This window comes from Panulirus ornatus, chromosome 47 (genome assembly GCF_036320965.1).
Source record: "Panulirus ornatus isolate Po-2019 chromosome 47, ASM3632096v1, whole genome shotgun sequence".
NCBI classification, from domain to species: domain Eukaryota; kingdom Metazoa; phylum Arthropoda; class Malacostraca; order Decapoda; family Palinuridae; genus Panulirus; species Panulirus ornatus.
This window is the reverse complement of record NC_092270.1, coordinates 3725550-3743512: the sequence shown is the minus strand read 5'-3', so window position 1 is coordinate 3743512 and position 17963 is coordinate 3725550. Positions and strand designations below refer to the sequence as shown.

Below are 17963 nucleotides of genomic sequence, written 5' to 3'. Positions count from 1 at the left end.
TTAATGAATGCAGCCTTTTCCTGCAGCTCTCCCACTACAATCAAAGCACAAAAAGTCATTTCTCAATGCCGTGAACATCCAACCATTCATCAAATAAATCATGATCACTCCCAGACTCCTAAAAATTTGTTATTTGTAGGAAACTGCAATTTACTACTATAACACATTAATTCACGACTATGCATCAAACATTTAAAAGACTGGACTAAAATATGCCTATTTAACAAAATCTAATGAACTGTTCTTGGGTAGAGACTGAATAAGCACAAGACAACTGACTCAAAACTGGTACACATATTAGATCTACTTCTCAGTACAAATGATGCTCTTCTCTAAAATGGTGATCATTGACAAGTTGCAAGTAATTTTCAAATAAATTCAACATTGCTTGTGAAAAACACAAAAAACAACACTTTTGCCGGGCAGATTTAAATCATCTTCACATTGCTCTTTAAAGGCAAATCTGGGATGATACTGTCAGTGAAAATGACAGGAATATGGCTTGGAAAAGCTTCAGTAAAATATTAGTAGTAATAACAGAATTACTACTAATTCAATTAGATGGTAGTAGTTTGTAGGCGGCCACCAACCAGGGAGGTATATTACTGAGTATTGGTAGGGTTAGCAATGGCTGTGTAATGAGCCTGCACTTCAATGGTTGTCAAGTTGCTCTCAACCAGGTAGCTGTCTTTCCTTCTGCCTCACCCACATGCAGACTGGAAGTATTCTGTCCACAAACATACAATCTCATCTTGTCATGCATAACTCTTGACAACACTTACACAACTCAGTCTTCATAACTCTAAATTTTCCTGAGGTAAGTTGTATGCACTAGCCTTGCCTTCTGGCAAATGGTACGAGCAATACCTATTAGTAGTAGGTAAGAACATCAGGCAGGGCATCATGTAGAAATATTATGTAGTAGTTGGTATGAACATTAGGAAGGAGCAAAGAAGTAGATGGCGGGAACATTAGGCAGGAACTTTAGGTACACATATTAGGTAGGAGCCTATACAAACACTACCTATAATTCAAACCCATACATAGGATGCAACTTCCTACATATGAATCACAAAATTTGCTGTGAACAAATCAAATTCTACTTCTAGTTTTGCTTCAGTTGCACCGAATCTTCTGTTGCTAATGCACTTGTCAAAAAATAAAACTACTGGCCAATCTATATCAAATCCAATGAGATATTCATAAAATAATTGCAATGTAACTACTTGTAAATGGATCAGTCTGCAAAACTGCATACAGTAAAATTCCAATCTTCTAATACCTTTTTTATCTTCTTTATAATCTACTGAATATTCAAAAACATAAGGCAAGAAAATACAAGTTGTTCTACCTTGACCAATAACAAAATATTATGGCCTTATTCTAATATTGTATGAATATTTTGTTAAACACAATTTTCTTCAAAAGCTTGATCAATAAAACTATGCAGCATAATATACCTGATTTTTGTTGATGATAACAGGTGTGTGGGCATAGTCAGTACCATTGATTGAGCACCGCTGGAAGACCATATTGTTCTCTGTAAGCGTCCCTGTCTTGTCAGTAAAAACAAACTCCACTTGACCAAGCTCTTCAGGAATGTTAAGAGCCCGACATTCTGTGAATGCAAAAATGCAGCAATAAACAGCTTATCTAAATAAAATCATAGGAAATTCATCCTAAAAGAAGTTGGTATGAGCCAGACAAAAACACTGTGCTCTAGAATACAGGCTAATCTTTATATCTAACAATGAGCTGTGGCAATGCATTACTGTGCACCCAGTTAGTGCTGGTTACCTGGAAAACCATTAAACACAAGCTTGACACATCCACAATCCTTATCAGTATACACAGACAGGTAATCAAAAAACACACACTGGGGTTAGGAGAGAGAGAGAGAGAGAGAGAGAGAGAGAGAGAGAGAGAGAGATGAATCCTGATTGTGTGCTATGTTAATCTTTCCTGTAGTGAAGTGTAAACTAAGACAGTCTCATTTAATGAGTCGCCTTAAAAAGCAGTATGGTTTGATCGAGTAAGTACAGAAAGATTAAGAGAGATACGTGGTAATAAATAGTGTGGTTGAGAGAGCAGAAGAGGGTGTCTTGAAATGGTTTGGACATATGGAGAGAATGAGTGAGGAAAGATTGATAAAGAGGATGTATGTGTCAGAGATGGAGGGAGCAAGGAGAAGCAAGAGGTCAAACTGGAGGTGGAAGGATGGAGGTAGCATCAGGAAAACAGACAAAAATGCCACATTCATTAACTCTCGGCCTCTATCTGTCATGTGTGATGCACTGAAACCACAGCTCCCTATCCACATCCAGGTCCCACAGACCTTTCCATGGTTTACCCTAGACGCTTCACATGCCCTGGTTCAGTCCTTTGACAACATGTCGACCCCAGTATACCACATCATTCCAATTCACTCCATTCCTTGCATGTATGTTCAGGCCCTGACCACTCAAACTCTTTTACACTCCATCCTTCCATCTCCAATTTTGTCTCCCACTTCTCCTTGTTCCTTCAACCTCTGATACATATATTCTCTTTGTCAATATTTCCTCACTCATTCTCTCCATATGTCCAAAACACTTCAACACACCCTCTTCTGCTCTCTCAACCACGCTCTTTATATTTCCACACATCTCTCTTACCCTTTCATTACTTACTCGATCAAACCACCTCACACAACATGTTGTCCTCAAATATCTCATTTCCAGCACATCCATCCCCCCTCTGTACAATATAATGGGGCCAAGTGAGGATTTTTCCTACTAAGGCTCAGTCTTCTGTTCTTGACACTACCTCACTGTGGAAAATAGTGAAAATGTATATAAAAAAATCTTAAACAAATAAAATAGCCACAGAACGTACCTATAGTTTTACCACTCTTCTTATCCTTGAAATCCTTGTCACGGTGAATATGGTAAATCTGCATCAACTTGATTACCTCAATCGTTACATACAATGATATGGGAATAATAACCTGATGGAAGAAAAATCAATAAAAATTCACATCAAAATAGATAAAACAGCAGTAGAAACATTTCCCAATTACTTGCACTCCTTCCCTGTAAGTAAAACCCACACATCTGCACTCCTTCCCAGTAAGTAAAACCCACACATCTCTCTTTCCTCTTTCACTAGCAATATGACTTCTTTATCCCACCACTCACTACCCTTTCTCTCATACTCACTTGTCACCTTCTACATACCACACATCTCTCACACATGCTAGCAATGCTTCCCTAAATACCTCCCATTCCTCATCCACTCCCCTTTATTCATTTACTCTCAACTTTCACCATTCTATGTTCACTCTTTCTTGGTATTTCTTCACACATCTCCTTTCCAAATTCATTTACTTTTACCACCCTCTCCACAACCATATCATTTCCTACTGTACCTAATAACCTTGCTCTTATTCACATTTACTCTCATCTTTCTTCTTTCACACACTATACCAAACTCAGTCACCAGCTTCTGCAGTTTCTCACATGAATCAGCCACCAGCGTTGTATGATCTGCGAGCAACGACTGACTCACTTCCCAAGATACTACAAATCTTCACCTTCGCCTCTACCAGGAGATCAGAATTCCCACCAGCTGCCCCTCTTAGTCCAGTTACTTTGACAAGGCTTTCTTTTTTGCATGCCTGCCAATTACTATGTAATCCAACAACAGCCGCTTACCATCTTTGTAATTCATCCACATATGTATGCCCCTCTTTTTAAAACAGATATCCCCAGTCACCAGTCCTTTTTCAGCACAATTCCACAAGTTGCTCTCCATTTCTATTCACCATATTGAATACCCCAATTATACCCTCAACACCTGCATCACTCACCTTTTCATTCAAATCACTAATTACGAATACCTGATTTCTTGCACAAACAGCAGACAGATTCACTTAGCTACTCTCAAAATACTTGCCATACTTCATCATTCTACTTGTGGCCAAGTGCATAAGCACTAATAATCACCTACCTCTTCTTATCCACTTTCATTTGTACCCATATCAGTCTAAAGGTTACTTTCTTACACTCTTTCGTGCATTCCTGCAACTCCTCCTTCACCAGAAGTGCTATCCCCTCCTTAATTTGTGCTCCTAATTTGCTGCCATGATGAAAAGGTTATTACTACAGTATAACAAAACCTGAAGCACCCATCATAAAGCTGGCCATGAAGAAAGCATGGGCTCTGCAGGTTGAAATGAGCAGCCTTGAGTGACTGCCTCTGTGCCTTGCTGATGCTCATGGCAAATCTGACTTGAACTGGTGTCTAGAACAGTGTCAACTGATTAATTTGGAGTATATGGAACCAATTCTTTTCTGTGTGTTTTGTTGCTAGTTTGCCTAAATGAAAAGATGTGCATAAGCATGTGCTCACATGCAAGTAAGTAATAATATCCCAGGTGCACCATTTCAGGATTCACTAAGCATGCATGCAAAATTTCAGGTCTCTCAATTCTTTCCTCTTAGAGTTACAGTGGTCACAAATAGACAGACAGAAATGCTCTTGTGTTTGTGTGTGTTTTTTTTTGTGTGTGTGTGTGTGTGTGTGTGTGTGTGTGTGTGTGTGTGTGTGTGTGTGTGTGTGTCAGAGGTGGAGGGAAGGAGAAGCGAGAGACCAAATTGGAGGTGGAAGGATATACATACATACATACATATATATATATATATATATATATATATATATATATATATATATATATATATATATATATACTAGCAAGGTAGTGCTAGGAAAAGACAACAAAGGCCACATTCGTTCAAACTCAGTCTCTAGCTGTCATGTGTAATGCACCAAAACACAGCTCCCTTTCTACATCCATGCCCCACAAAACTTTCCTCTCAGAGAGAGAGAGAGAGAGAGATGACCAGTAAATTTATAGAGTATCATGAACTAATATATAAATAAAATGAATGAAGGCAAGATGACAGAAGAAAGCATACAAAAATTCAGAAAGTACAGCAATAGAAAATGTTCAGGAGAGGGGGGGCCCTGAGTGTAAAACTCCCTTTCTGTGAAGTACAACAGGTAATTACACTCACACTTATCTTAATTATGATGAAAAATGTACTGTAAGGGTAAGTACTTCAAATAAAATTTTCCTGTAATATGCAAAGCAACTAATAACAGGACTCATTACATACCTGATAAATAATAACAAATGTCCAAAAACTGATGAAGCCAACCCATACAGAGTTGTTAGAGAGCCTAAGTTTCAAAACTGATGCACTGAGGCTGTCTGGCGGAATAAATGGGACTAGTCCTAAGGTCGCATTTACTTCATAGTAATTCTGTTGGTGAAAGGAATGTACTTAGTCATAATACTGTTTCTGCAATGAAAATAATCTAATTCACATAAAACCTTTATATACTTTGGTTTATGTGTAGCTCTCCATATAGTGTTATAGACTCAGTATTTGCATATTCTACAGCTGCAAACCTGACAGCACTAAACTAGAGAAGAGACCAACATCTCTATATATTGGTGCTGATGACAATACATAGGGACCCTAATAAGAGTAAAGGATAACAGAAATTATCATAAAAGACTCCTAATTCTGAGATTTGTCACAATTTCAGAAAACATTACCAGAGAAAAAGAATTTCACTTACACTAATGTATCTAGAAAAACTACTCTGATGAAAATGAGCTTTTCTGCTGGGGATGTGCTGAATCATTCAATTGCCCTTCACTTATCCACAAGCTGATAGGCTGGATCCTATACAATGCTATTCAGAAAATCTACCTAGTGTATCTATCTACATATCATCTATTCAGTTTCCATTTACAGGCAATGGATCAAATGCATACATCCTCTCAGTTACCTCATCACACATCAACTTGCATCCAGTGTGCTAAATGAACGTGGACTTCCACACTAATATGAGTTCTCAAATTTTCACTTTCCACATAAAGATGATTTGTCAAGTTAGACTAACATTTACTTTCACACCCCCACCTTAACTTACAAGATGATTCATATCCAGTCAATTAATTTGGATTCTTAATCTGAGAGAGAGAGAGAGGGAGGGGGGGGGGCAGTTTGTAGAGCCCATCAGTTTCATTAAGTGACTAGAGTCCCTTCAGTTCCTCTTGGACTGGTGGAACTGATCTTTAAATAAACTTACTTAAGCAAGATAACCAAATGACTTCCTAGACTCTTTTAAAACAGTACTCATCAAAAAGAGACCTTAATTTACCAATCATTACCTTGTCTTTATTTGGGTAAAATTTATTGTTCATACCTGCCAAAGACCTGAACCAGTGGCAGAGATGAGGCACATGACAAAAAGAATGACAACACACCAGATGACCTCTTTATTCATCCTCCTTTCCAACCTGGACCGCTTATATCTGGTTCCTCCATTATTCAGCATGGCCTTAGTTTCACGCCCTGAAATATTGTAATAATGCACACAAACACATTGAAAATTTCTTACTAAATGTGGAATAAATACATATGTTAGAATTGTTAGGAGTGATCCATCATACAATAATTGAAACAATAACTCTTCAACATGTAGGAAGGAACTACAGCATAGTTCAAACAATTTGGATAAATTTCTGAAGACTTATAATGAATATGCCAGAAAGTGGCTAATGTAAACATTTACATTAATAACCATATCATAATAGCAATGAAAGAAATATTAACAAATTGCTCGTGTGTACTTTCATGAAGATGGAAAAGGTACAACAAAACTATTTGTGTTATAATACGAGTAAGGACCTACAGAAATGTGAATGGATAACATATGTAACATGAAAATGTATTAGAATATGAAGTAAAGAACTACCATGCTACCCCTCAGGTTATCCCTAACAAAATACAAAATCTATCTCAAGAGGTGCATTAACAAAGGTATAAAATTCTTTTGCTGTAAGTCATATCAGATTCATACCTTATGAAGCTGTTTTACAGGAAAACCTTTATTATTCAGCATTTGCAAGGCTAAGGAAAAGGCATTTCCCTCTATATTCTAATAAGAAAATGTTTGGTGCCATATTACTTGCAAAGTACAGTATTTCTGTACTAATATTAGCTGTGAACAATGTCAAAGGTAAAAGAAAAATATGTATAATCAATCAGCAGGTCCTGAAAGTCATACACTTTCTGATTATGCCAATTTAATCATTAATAAAGTCAGTAGATCCTCTAAATTGTTTGGGCTTGTCTTTTACTTATAAGGAAAAACTCTGATTTTGATGCATGAAAAAAAATTAAAAAAGGCTTGTCTTTTACTAAGGCAAAACTCTGATTGTGATGCTTGGAAAAAAATTTCTAATGTCCCTTATTACAGACAGTTCATGAACAACCATGATATTCTCTCATCATATCAGTTGACCTCTTCATTTTCTGTGGTCAATTACAAATGTCTGCATTTTTGGACAGTTTCATCAAAACATGCTCAATTTTCATTTGATTAGAAAAAACGGTCTGTTGACAAGTCTTGCCAGAAATGGACACTATATCCACACACTATAGAAAAATCCACAGATACACTAGAGTCAGTCAACTTGATAAGTGAGAATGACCATAGTGGAGGTTAACAAGAGTGTTTTTAGTAGCTGAAACGGAACAGACACAAGCATGTCACAACTGTGTAAGACTAAACAATGCCAGCATCAAGAATTACAGTTCAAGAGATGCATAGTTTCAAAAAGCATGAAAAAGAGTAGGCAGAAACATGCAAAATAAATCTGTGAATATCAGTTAATAAACTAAGCATCTGTGCAAGGGTGTTAGAAAGTCTAGTTACAACAGCTTTCTGTTAAGTCAAAAACCAAACAATAAAGCTATTCCTGTACTGCACTGTTAGTGCTTCTGATGTAACTTTGACATTAATGAATCCTCACTATCTTCAGGAGCATATGATGATAGAGGGGTTTTCCGGCTTTGAGGTGTTTCAGGAGTTACTGGCAAAATATGACTCAACTTTTAAAACAACTTCAGAACACCTATGCTGAATTCTTATCCAGTGTGAAATAACTTCACTATGAATCACCCTACTTTATTACAGGATAAGGAATAGAAGGTGTACACAACTAATATTTAAAGCCACATATATAACGAAGAAAGTAGCCCATAAAACTTTGCAGTATGAAAAACTTCAAAAATTTAGTCTAATAGTCGGAACAGGGATACCATTACTGCTACCAACAGTACGGGCAATGACAGAAAAGAAAAGGTCCATCTGCAGTGCCTCTTTTAAAACAGGAAACACAGGAAGCGTTCTAAGGTTGAAAGCCATAAAAGCCTTGGCCTATACATTTACCTGCATAGACAACAATGCCCTCAACATAATCTGTATTCCTCAGGGCACAGTCCCTAAGCAAGAGATTGTCTTTGGTGAGAGGCACACGCTCTCCCGACTGCAAAGGAATAGTGCCTGTAAAGTGATAAATCTTGGTGGATGGTGCGCCAACCTCCATTACAAAATCAAATTTGGAGACCTCGAATGTGTCATCCTGAAAAAAAAAAAAAATTATGTTACCTAAATATCAGAACACTAGAAAGATGCACTTTGGGTCAAAACTCACAATTCACAGGTAAAAATAATGAACAACTAAATTATATCACTGAATCATAAATAAAAAACATATATTCTGACTTTAATGAGTTTCACAACTGTGTCCTCACCATTCCAAGACCTTTAACACTTTGTCTCTGCTTAAGATTGCTTTCCCCATCTAAGTTGGAAGACTCGATGAAGCATATGCCATAGTCGTCAGAGGAATTGAGAACAACTATGTCTGCCGGGATGATTTCATTACAGGAAAGGTGGATTATATCCCCAACACGTACATGTTTCCATTTGGTTTTAACATATCTACCTTGATCTCTGGAAAGAGAATAAAATTATGTATAAATTACTAGTCAAAGATAACAATATTCTCAAAACAAATAATTATTTGATCAATCTTATGAATGGTCCTCAAACAAATGAAGCTATAGAAGCCTTTTTTTATATAAATCAGAATACATCAGAAAGAGATGCTTTTGTCAATTTTATCAAAATACACAATATCAGAGTAACTGACAATACTATTATCTCATTGTGTTCATACTAACTCTTAACAGTCATGGGGAACTAAAAGAAAAAACGAATAGACTAAAAATACGCCATAAATTAAAAACTAAAAAGGCAAGACATTTATCTTTCAACCAATCACACCACAGTCCATCACAACAACAACTTTCAGAATCCTGACAATAAACTCCCAACACACAGCTGCCTCCAGATCACTGATACCAATCTTCTACTACAGAAGAGCGACAAAGCTCAGATGACACAACCATCTGGATCTATGCCAATCAACAGAAAGTTTACGCCAGTGCTCAATGCTTTGTCAGCTCAATTCCCTTAAGACAAAAATCAAGATCACTGGCGCTCGTATTATAACAGGCAACATATATCGAGAACCAGAATGTCCAGATAACTAACATCAACCTTAACACTAACCTATAATTATACCTAAGTATACCTATAGACTATGCTCCAGCCAAGGACACTAACTTTCAAACTAATAACACCTTCCTCTGACTCAAAGATTTCCAAACTTTAACCCCTCAACTCGGCAATACTTATGTTTTTCATACTCCCCTTCACTCTAATCAAATTAGGAAATGATAGCAAATTCATTATTTTCATTTACCCATAAATAATCAGTTTTTTCTGTTAACGAAAAGTAATTAAATTCTGTACACGTATTTTCTGTCATTCACTATACACTGTAGTGCATTTCATGATATTTAATGAATGACTGTTGTGTGAATCAATTTTTTTTTTTCTATTTTTTTGTATTATACTTTGTCGCTGTCTCCCGCGTTTGCGAGGTAGCGCAAGGAAACAGACGAAAGAAATGGCCCAACCCCCCCCCCATACACATGTATATACATACGTCCACACACGCAAATATACATACCTACACAGCTTTCCATGGTTTACCCCAGACGCTTCACATGCCCTGATTCAATCCACTGACAGCACGTCAACCCCGGTATACCACATCGCTCCAATTCACTCTATTCCTTGCCCTCCTTTCACCCCCCTGCATGTTCAGGCCCCGATCACACAAAATCTTTTTCACTCCATCTTTCCACCTCCAATTTGGTCTCACTCTTCTCCTCGTTCCCTCCACCTCCGACACATATATCCTCTTGGTCAATCTTTCCTCACTCATTCTCTCCATGTGCCCAAACCACTTCAAAACACCCTCTTCTGCTCTCTCAACCACGCTCTTTTTATTTCCACACATCTCTCTTACCCTTACGTTACTCACTCGATCAAACCAACTCACACCACACATTGTCCTCAAACATCTCATTTCCAGCACATCCATCCTCCTGCGCACAACTCTATCCATAGCCCACGCCTCGCAACCATACAACATTGTTGGAACCACTATTCCTTCAAACATACCCATTTTTGCTTTCCCAGATAATGTTCTCGACTTCCACACATTCTTCAAGGCCCCCAGAATTTTCGCCCCCTCCCCCACCCTATGATCCATTTCCGCTTCCATGGTTCCATCCGCTGCCAGATCCACTCACAGATATCTAAAACACTTCACTTCCTCCAGTTTTTCTCCATTCAAACTCACCTCCCAATTGACTTGACCCTCAACCCTACTGTACCTAATAACCTTGCTCTTATTCACATTTACTCTTAACTTTCTTCTTCCACACACTTTACCAAACTCAGTCACCAGCTTCTGCAGTTTTTCACATGAATCAGCCACCAGTTCTTATTTGAATATAAAAAAGACGTAAAATACATTGTTTTTTTTTTTTTAAGTGACACATTTTGGTAAAAAGATGTGGATCCAAATTCAAAGAAAATTAATAACATATTAGTTTCCCAGACAATGACATTTGCTCTGACTCTCAGACTTCAAAATGAAACGGGAAATTAATATAAGCGGACGATACACTACAATCAATCCAGCAATATAGCCAGGAAAGAAAATGGTCTCTATTTTTTCTCTTTTTTTCTAAAAAAACAAGCTATATTCCACTGCCATATTTTAATGGGATAATATGTTAGCGTTTTGTTTATCCTGATCTATTGGTGGGATAATATGTTAGCGTTTTGACTATCCTGATCTATTGATGGGATAATATGTTAGCGTTTTGACTATCTTGATCGATTAATGGGATAATATGTAGCGTTTTGACTATCCTGATCTATTGGTGGGATAATATGTTAGCGTTTTGACTATCCTAATCTACTGATGGGATAATATGTAGCGTTCTGACTATCCTGATCTATTGATGGGATAATATGTTAGCGTTTTGACTATCCTGATATATTGATGGGATAATATGTTAGCGTTTTGACTATCCTGATCTATTGGTGGGATAATATGTTAGCGTTTTGACTATCCTGATCTATTGGTGGGATAATATGTTAGCGTTTTGACTGTCTTGATCTATTGATGGGATAATATATTAGCGTTTTGACTATCTTGATCTATTGGTGGGATAATATGTTAGCGTTTTGACTATCCTGATCTATTGGGGATATATGTTAGCGTTTGACTATCCTGATCTATTGGTGGGATAATATGTTAGCGTTTTGACTATCTGATCTATTGGTGGGATAATATGTTGTCTTGACTATTGTGATCTATTGGTGGAATAATATGTTAGCGTTTTGACTATCTTGATCTATTGGTGGGATAACAGCGTTTTGACTATCCTGATCTATTGATGGGATAATATGTTAGCGTTTTGACTACCTTGATCTATTGATGGGATATGTAAGCGTTTTGACTATCCTCATCTATTGATTGGATAATATGTTAGCGTTTTGACAATCCTAATCTATTGGTGGGATAATATGTTAGCGTTTTGACTACCTTGATCTATTGATGGGATATGTAAGGGTTTTGACTATCCTGATCTATTGGTGGGATAATATGTTGGCGTTTTGACTATCTTGATCTATTGATGGGATATGTAAGCGTTTTGACTATCCGGATCTATTGGTGGGATAATATGTTGGCGTTTTGACTATCTTCATCTATTGATGGGATATGTAAGCGTTTCGACTATCCTGATCTATTGGTGGGATAATATATTAGCGTTTTGACTATCTTGATCTACTGGTGGGTTAATATGTTAGCGTTTTGACTACCTTGATCTATTGATGGGATATGTAAGCGTTTTGACTATCCTGATCTATTGGTGGGATAATATGATGGCGTTTTCACTATCTTGATCCATTAATGGGATATGAAAGCGTTTTGACTATCCTGATCTATTGATGGGATATGTAAGCGTTTTGACTATCCTGATCTAATGATTGGATAATATGTTAGCGTTTTGACTATCCTGATCTATTGGTGGGATAATATGTTAGCGTTTTGACTATCCTGATCTATGGGTGGGATAATATGTTAGCGTTTTGACTATCTTGATCTATGAGTGGGGTAATATGTTAACGTTTTGACTATCCTGATCTATTGGTGGGATAATATATAGCGTTTTGACTATCCTGATCTACTGATGGGATAGAATGTTAGCGTTTTGACTATCCTGATCTATTAATGGGATAATATGTTAGCGTTTTGGCTATCCTGATCTATGAGTGGAATACTATGTAAGCGTTTTGGCTATCCTGATCTATTGGTGGGATAATATGTTAGCGTTTTGACTATCTTGATCTATTGGTGGGATAATATTTAAGCGTTTTGACTATCCTGATCTATTGGTGGGATAATATGTTAGCGTTTTGACTATCTTGATCTATTGATGGGATATGTAAGCGTTTTGACTATCCTGATCTATTGATGGGATGTGTAAGCGTTTTGACTATCCTGATCTATTTATGGGATATGTAAGCATATTGACTATCCTGATCTATTGACTGGATATTATGTTAGCGTTTTGACTATCCTGATCTATTGGTTGGATAATATGTTAGCGTTTTGACTATGCTGATCTATGGGTAGGATAATATGTTAGCGTTTTGACTATCTTAATCTATGAGTGGGATGACATGTTAGCGTTTTGACTATCCTGATCTATTGATTGGATAATATGTTAGCGTTTTGACTATCCTGATCTATTGGTGGGATAATATGTAAGCGTTTTGACTATCCTGATCTATTGGTGGGATAATATGTAAGCGTTTTGACTATCTTGATCTACTGTTGGGATAATATGTTAGCGTTTTCACTATCTTGATCTATTGATGGGATATGTAAGCGTTTTGACTATCCTGATCTATTGGTGGGATAATATGTTAGCGTTTTGACTATCTTGATCTATTGGTGGGATAAATGTTAGCGTTTTGACTATCTTGATCTATTGATGGGATATGTAAGCGTTTTGACTGTCCTGATCTATTGGTGGGATAATATGTTGTCGTTTTGACTATCTTGATCTATTTATGGGATATGTCAGCGTTTTGACTATGCTGATCTACGGGTGGGATAATATGTTAGCGTTTTGACTATCTTGATCTATGAGTGGGATAATATGTTACCATTTTGACTATCCTGATCTATTGGTGGGATAATATGTAAGCGTTTTGACTATCCTGATCTATTGGTGGGATATTATGTTAGCGTTTTTACTATCCTGATCTATTGGTGGGGTAATATGTAAGCGTTTTGACTATCCTGATCTATTGGTGGGATAATATGTTAGCGTTTTGACTATCTTGATCTATTGGTGGGATAATATGTTGGCGTTTTGACTATCTTGATCTATTGATGGGATATGTAAGCGTTTTGACTATCCTGATCTATTGGTGTGATAATATGTTAGCGTTTTGACTATCCTGATCTATTGGTGGGATAATATGTAAGCGTTTTGACTATCCTGATCTATTGGTGGGATAATATATTAGCGTTTTGACTATCTTGATCTATTGATGGGATATGTATGCGTTTTGACTATCCTGATCTATTGGTGGGATTATATGTTGGCGTTTTGACTATCTTGATCTATTGGTGGGATAATATGTTGGCGTTTTGACTATCTTGATCTATTGATGGGATATGTAAGCGTTTTGACTATCCTGATCTATTGGTGTGATAATATGTTAGCGTTTTGACTATCCTGATCTATTGGTGGGATAATATGTAAGCGTTTTGACTATCCTGATCTATTGGTGGGATAATATATTAGCGTTTTGACTATCTTGATCTATTGATGGGATATGTATGCGTTTTGACTATCCTGATCTATTGGTGGGATTATATGTTGGCGTTTTGACTATCGTAATCTATGGGTGGGATAATATGTTTGCGTTTTGAATATCTTGATCTATGAGTGGGATAATTATCACCAACAAATATTGAGTACGTAATGTCTCAGGTTCTACATTTAGCCCCACTAGTTTCAAACAACAGACTGGAAGACCCATACATAAAATAATCTCATGATGTGTCTGGGTATCGTTTCAAAATTATGAGTATACATTACAAAATATGAATTCAATCAGTCCACCATCTTCATCTATTACAGTGAAAAAAAGCCCTGGAAATAACCCTGGAAATACCCAAGCTCCAGGCAGTACAAGATGCAAGTTTCCCCCACTTGTACAACACGCGCTGATGATTGAGGAAACTTGTCTCCTCTATATAAAAAAAAACGCTAACAATGAAGCCAACTTGGAACCTTATTATATTCCATTATATATACATATACCAATCTGTATTCTACGGGGAGTGGGTTTTTCACTCTTGTGTGTGTGTGCGTGTTACAGTCCAGCAACACACACACACATATATATATATATATATATATATATATATATATATATATATATATATATATATATATATATATATATATATATACGCGATATGCAACTCCCTATATCCTACGTCATCAGTCTAAACACATAAAAACGACAGAATTCTACAGAATGGCTGACAATCCTCCAGCATCAACGTAAAGCCAACCTAGACCGCGCGAGTGACGGTGCATTTTACCAAACCCTCCTCCTCCCTCGCGTTACCGTCGCTTGCATCACCTAGGATTGTCCCGGGCCTGACCCTCGGTAAACCAGGAAAGATGCCTCAACCCCCAGCTCATCCCACATCCTCAGTCACATTCGTATTCATCTAATCTTGCAGATAAAATCATGCATCTTGTCGTCTATACAAGAATGAAAAAAGACCGGCAAAAGAATGGGGTAAACATGGAAAAATTCACGCATTACAATGGTAAATTTGCCAACTACTCGGCAGCCGGACCTCAATCATGGTTTTCCCTATATGTCATTTTCCCTTATTCCTACGAGCAATATTACTTATGTTGACAATTCCCATGAACAAGTCTTCAGAGATCAAAACACATACAAATATCGATTCTTCTCAGCGAAAAGATCAACTGCACCTAAGCCCATCGAAATTTTGGAAGTTACAAAGTAGCTAGTCCCCAATCAAGGCTCCATCTTCCGACCTTCTACCCAGGATAAGATCATCGTAACCCAGGCCCACCTCGTGGAAACCCAGGGGTGAGTGTGGGGAAAACAAGAATGTAAAATAACGTAGTCGGCAAAATGACCACCAAAATAAAAGACGAAGGATGGGTTTTCTGAACATATTCACATACACAGTAAATGCTGCCCCAAGAGTATGGGTTATGGGTTGGTTTTGAAAGATCGCATCAATAACTCATCTACATTTGGCTCGTAACAAAATCATGTTTTTATGGAGAGGATGACCAAAACGGTAACAACGGACTGATAATAAATGATACGATCATCATAGCTGTGAATCATAAGCAAGCGTAACTACGTCAAAGCGTAAGCATCCATCGGCCGCACATAAGCATAATGTCTTGAAGCACAGACATTATATATATATATATATATATATATATATATATATATATATATATATATATATACTCTATTTTCCCCCCTAACGTTGAAACTGCGCTATGGGCGTGAGACAGTACCTGCCTTCATGCATGCAAGACAGAGCTGCCCGATACAATCTTCGTAGTCACCTGTGGCGCCACTGGCTCTGGGTCCCGACCGTCAACTTCTTCGTCCGGGAAAACCGATGTCTCATGATCCATTGCGCTCAAGTATCAAAAAAATTCTTTGAATTTTTCTCTAATAAAAAAAATTAGTCGCCATTTTCTCTCATACACGTGAAGTGAATTTAACGAATTCATATGACGAACAGGAATATCAAGTATCCATCGTAAAGGCATTAATCATTCCCAAGTTGTGTGACATCTGAGACTGCTGTTCAATGGATGGGGTTCAATACTAGCGTCTCAGACAGGACAAGCAGACAGACTGGCCCCATTAATCAATACAAGGCTCACAAATCCGGATCGATCACAAGGGGGAAGAGGAGGAGGAAGAGGAAGGGGTCTTACAGTGAACAACTACAGGAGAAAAATCACCTGGGCAAACATGACCTGCATTATACCTAGACAATGGGTCAGGGAGACAGAGAAAAAAATATGAAAAAGCCAGAAGGATTGAAGGCTTCGACTAGAGGTATCAGGGCTACCCTATCTAAACCGCCCGCCCTGACCAGCTTGTATCTATACCTCGGTCTGGTGAAGAGTCCACTACATGGCACACTGTGCCGAGGAAGAACGCGACGCTGTCAATACCAAACATCACACGCTAATCGAAGAACGTTAAGAAAAACGTACACCAAAAATTCGTACCATGTGCCAAGGGAAAAGTAAGCAGCCATATTAGATTACATAAACTATGAAGAGGCTCTCTAACGTGATGGCTTTCCCAACACACACACTTCCATACTTCCGGTATAAGCATACTACAGCGGCGGGCAAAGATAAACGTATGTTAACGGCTAGGACACACTGGATGGAGCGCAAAATCATTATACGTACAGCATTGTCCTCGTTTTCTCTCACTTCTTGCAACTGCACCAATAATTGACATGATGTACATGACAGATGGGACGCCCAGCCAAGTGTATGCACCAACGAGCTGACCAGCGTATTTCAAATAAACTTTTATTTAACGTTGTCTCGTTTTGCGGATGGTGTGCGCCCCCTTTCGGCGTCGGTGTGTTTATGACATTCGCGCGCGATAAAAGTAGCACATGGTATATTCCCATAAAGCAAAAGGACCAAGAATAACACGGGGAACACACACAGAGTCAAGTTGAAACACACACACACACACACACAGGACTCCCGTGTAGTGGTTAGCGTTACTGGCCATGAATCAGCACGGCCCCGCCCGGGGCTGAGTCCTTGTGGGTTCAAACCCTGAGCGCGGCAGTCGGCCCATACCCAACTCAAGCGTTCATCCTCCCCTCGGATGCGGTTATTAATGAACGGCTTAGACTAGGGTATGTAAAGATACCGAGCAAAGTTAAGAAACAGGACAACACCAGAGTAAAACTCCCTTCCTGTAACACAGAAAATAATAGTCAAACACACACACACACACACACACACGTTTTTCAACGTGCATGACAGTAGATGAGTCAAAACTATTACTACTGTGACACGGTCAAATTCATGATGGCACCACACTTAACTGAGGCAAAAGGGGCTGGTCTACCACCCGTGAATGCATGTTAACCGTGTACCGAGTAGAACTTTGCCGCTATCATGAGCGAGAGAAAGAATGTAAGGCTGAGGGTGTCTCAAATGATTAGGAGGGCAAGGAAGCGTAGTTAAAGAGCTCTCCAGTATTATACAGCATGAGCCGAGGGCAAACAACACGGCGAAGGATTCTTAAGTTTCTCCACCCAGTCTCTCAGGTGCGAGACGAACCGTATCACAGGTCTGTGCAACGTAAGGGATAAGCTCCACAGAGTGAGGTCTTGTCAAAGACAAGATGCAATGTGTTCGCTGTTGTTGTTGTGGGGGGCGGCCGGCGGGGGCAGCAAGAGGAGGGTAGTGTCGCAAGAAGGTAGTCCACAAGTGCTATACTGTGTTGTGAACACATTGCTGGACTGTTATGTCTGAGGGAAAAACTACAAA

The 17963-nt window shown here is 38.2% G+C and overlaps 1 protein-coding gene across 4 annotated transcripts in view; it reads right to left on the bottom strand.

Annotated features, from left to right (window-relative positions):
* LOC139763444 (phospholipid-transporting ATPase VD) overlaps nucleotides 1-17963 on the bottom strand; it is a 125657-nt gene that overhangs the window by 39694 nt on the left and 68000 nt on the right. For all 4 annotated transcript variants that reach the window (XR_011716152.1, XR_011716153.1, XM_071689491.1 and 1 more), the window contains 6 exons: nucleotides 8655-8856; nucleotides 8290-8482; nucleotides 6259-6407; nucleotides 5157-5303; nucleotides 2875-2986; nucleotides 1461-1618 (listed from right to left, as the gene is read on the bottom strand). Coding sequence is in view for 2 of the 4 variants with exons in the window: in XM_071689491.1 (XP_071545592.1) it covers nucleotides 1461-1618; nucleotides 2875-2986; nucleotides 5157-5303; nucleotides 6259-6407; nucleotides 8290-8482; nucleotides 8655-8856 (961 nt within the window). In the remaining 2 variants the exon portion in view is untranslated. The remainder of the gene's footprint in view (nucleotides 1-1460; nucleotides 1619-2874; nucleotides 2987-5156; nucleotides 5304-6258; nucleotides 6408-8289; nucleotides 8483-8654; nucleotides 8857-17963) is intronic.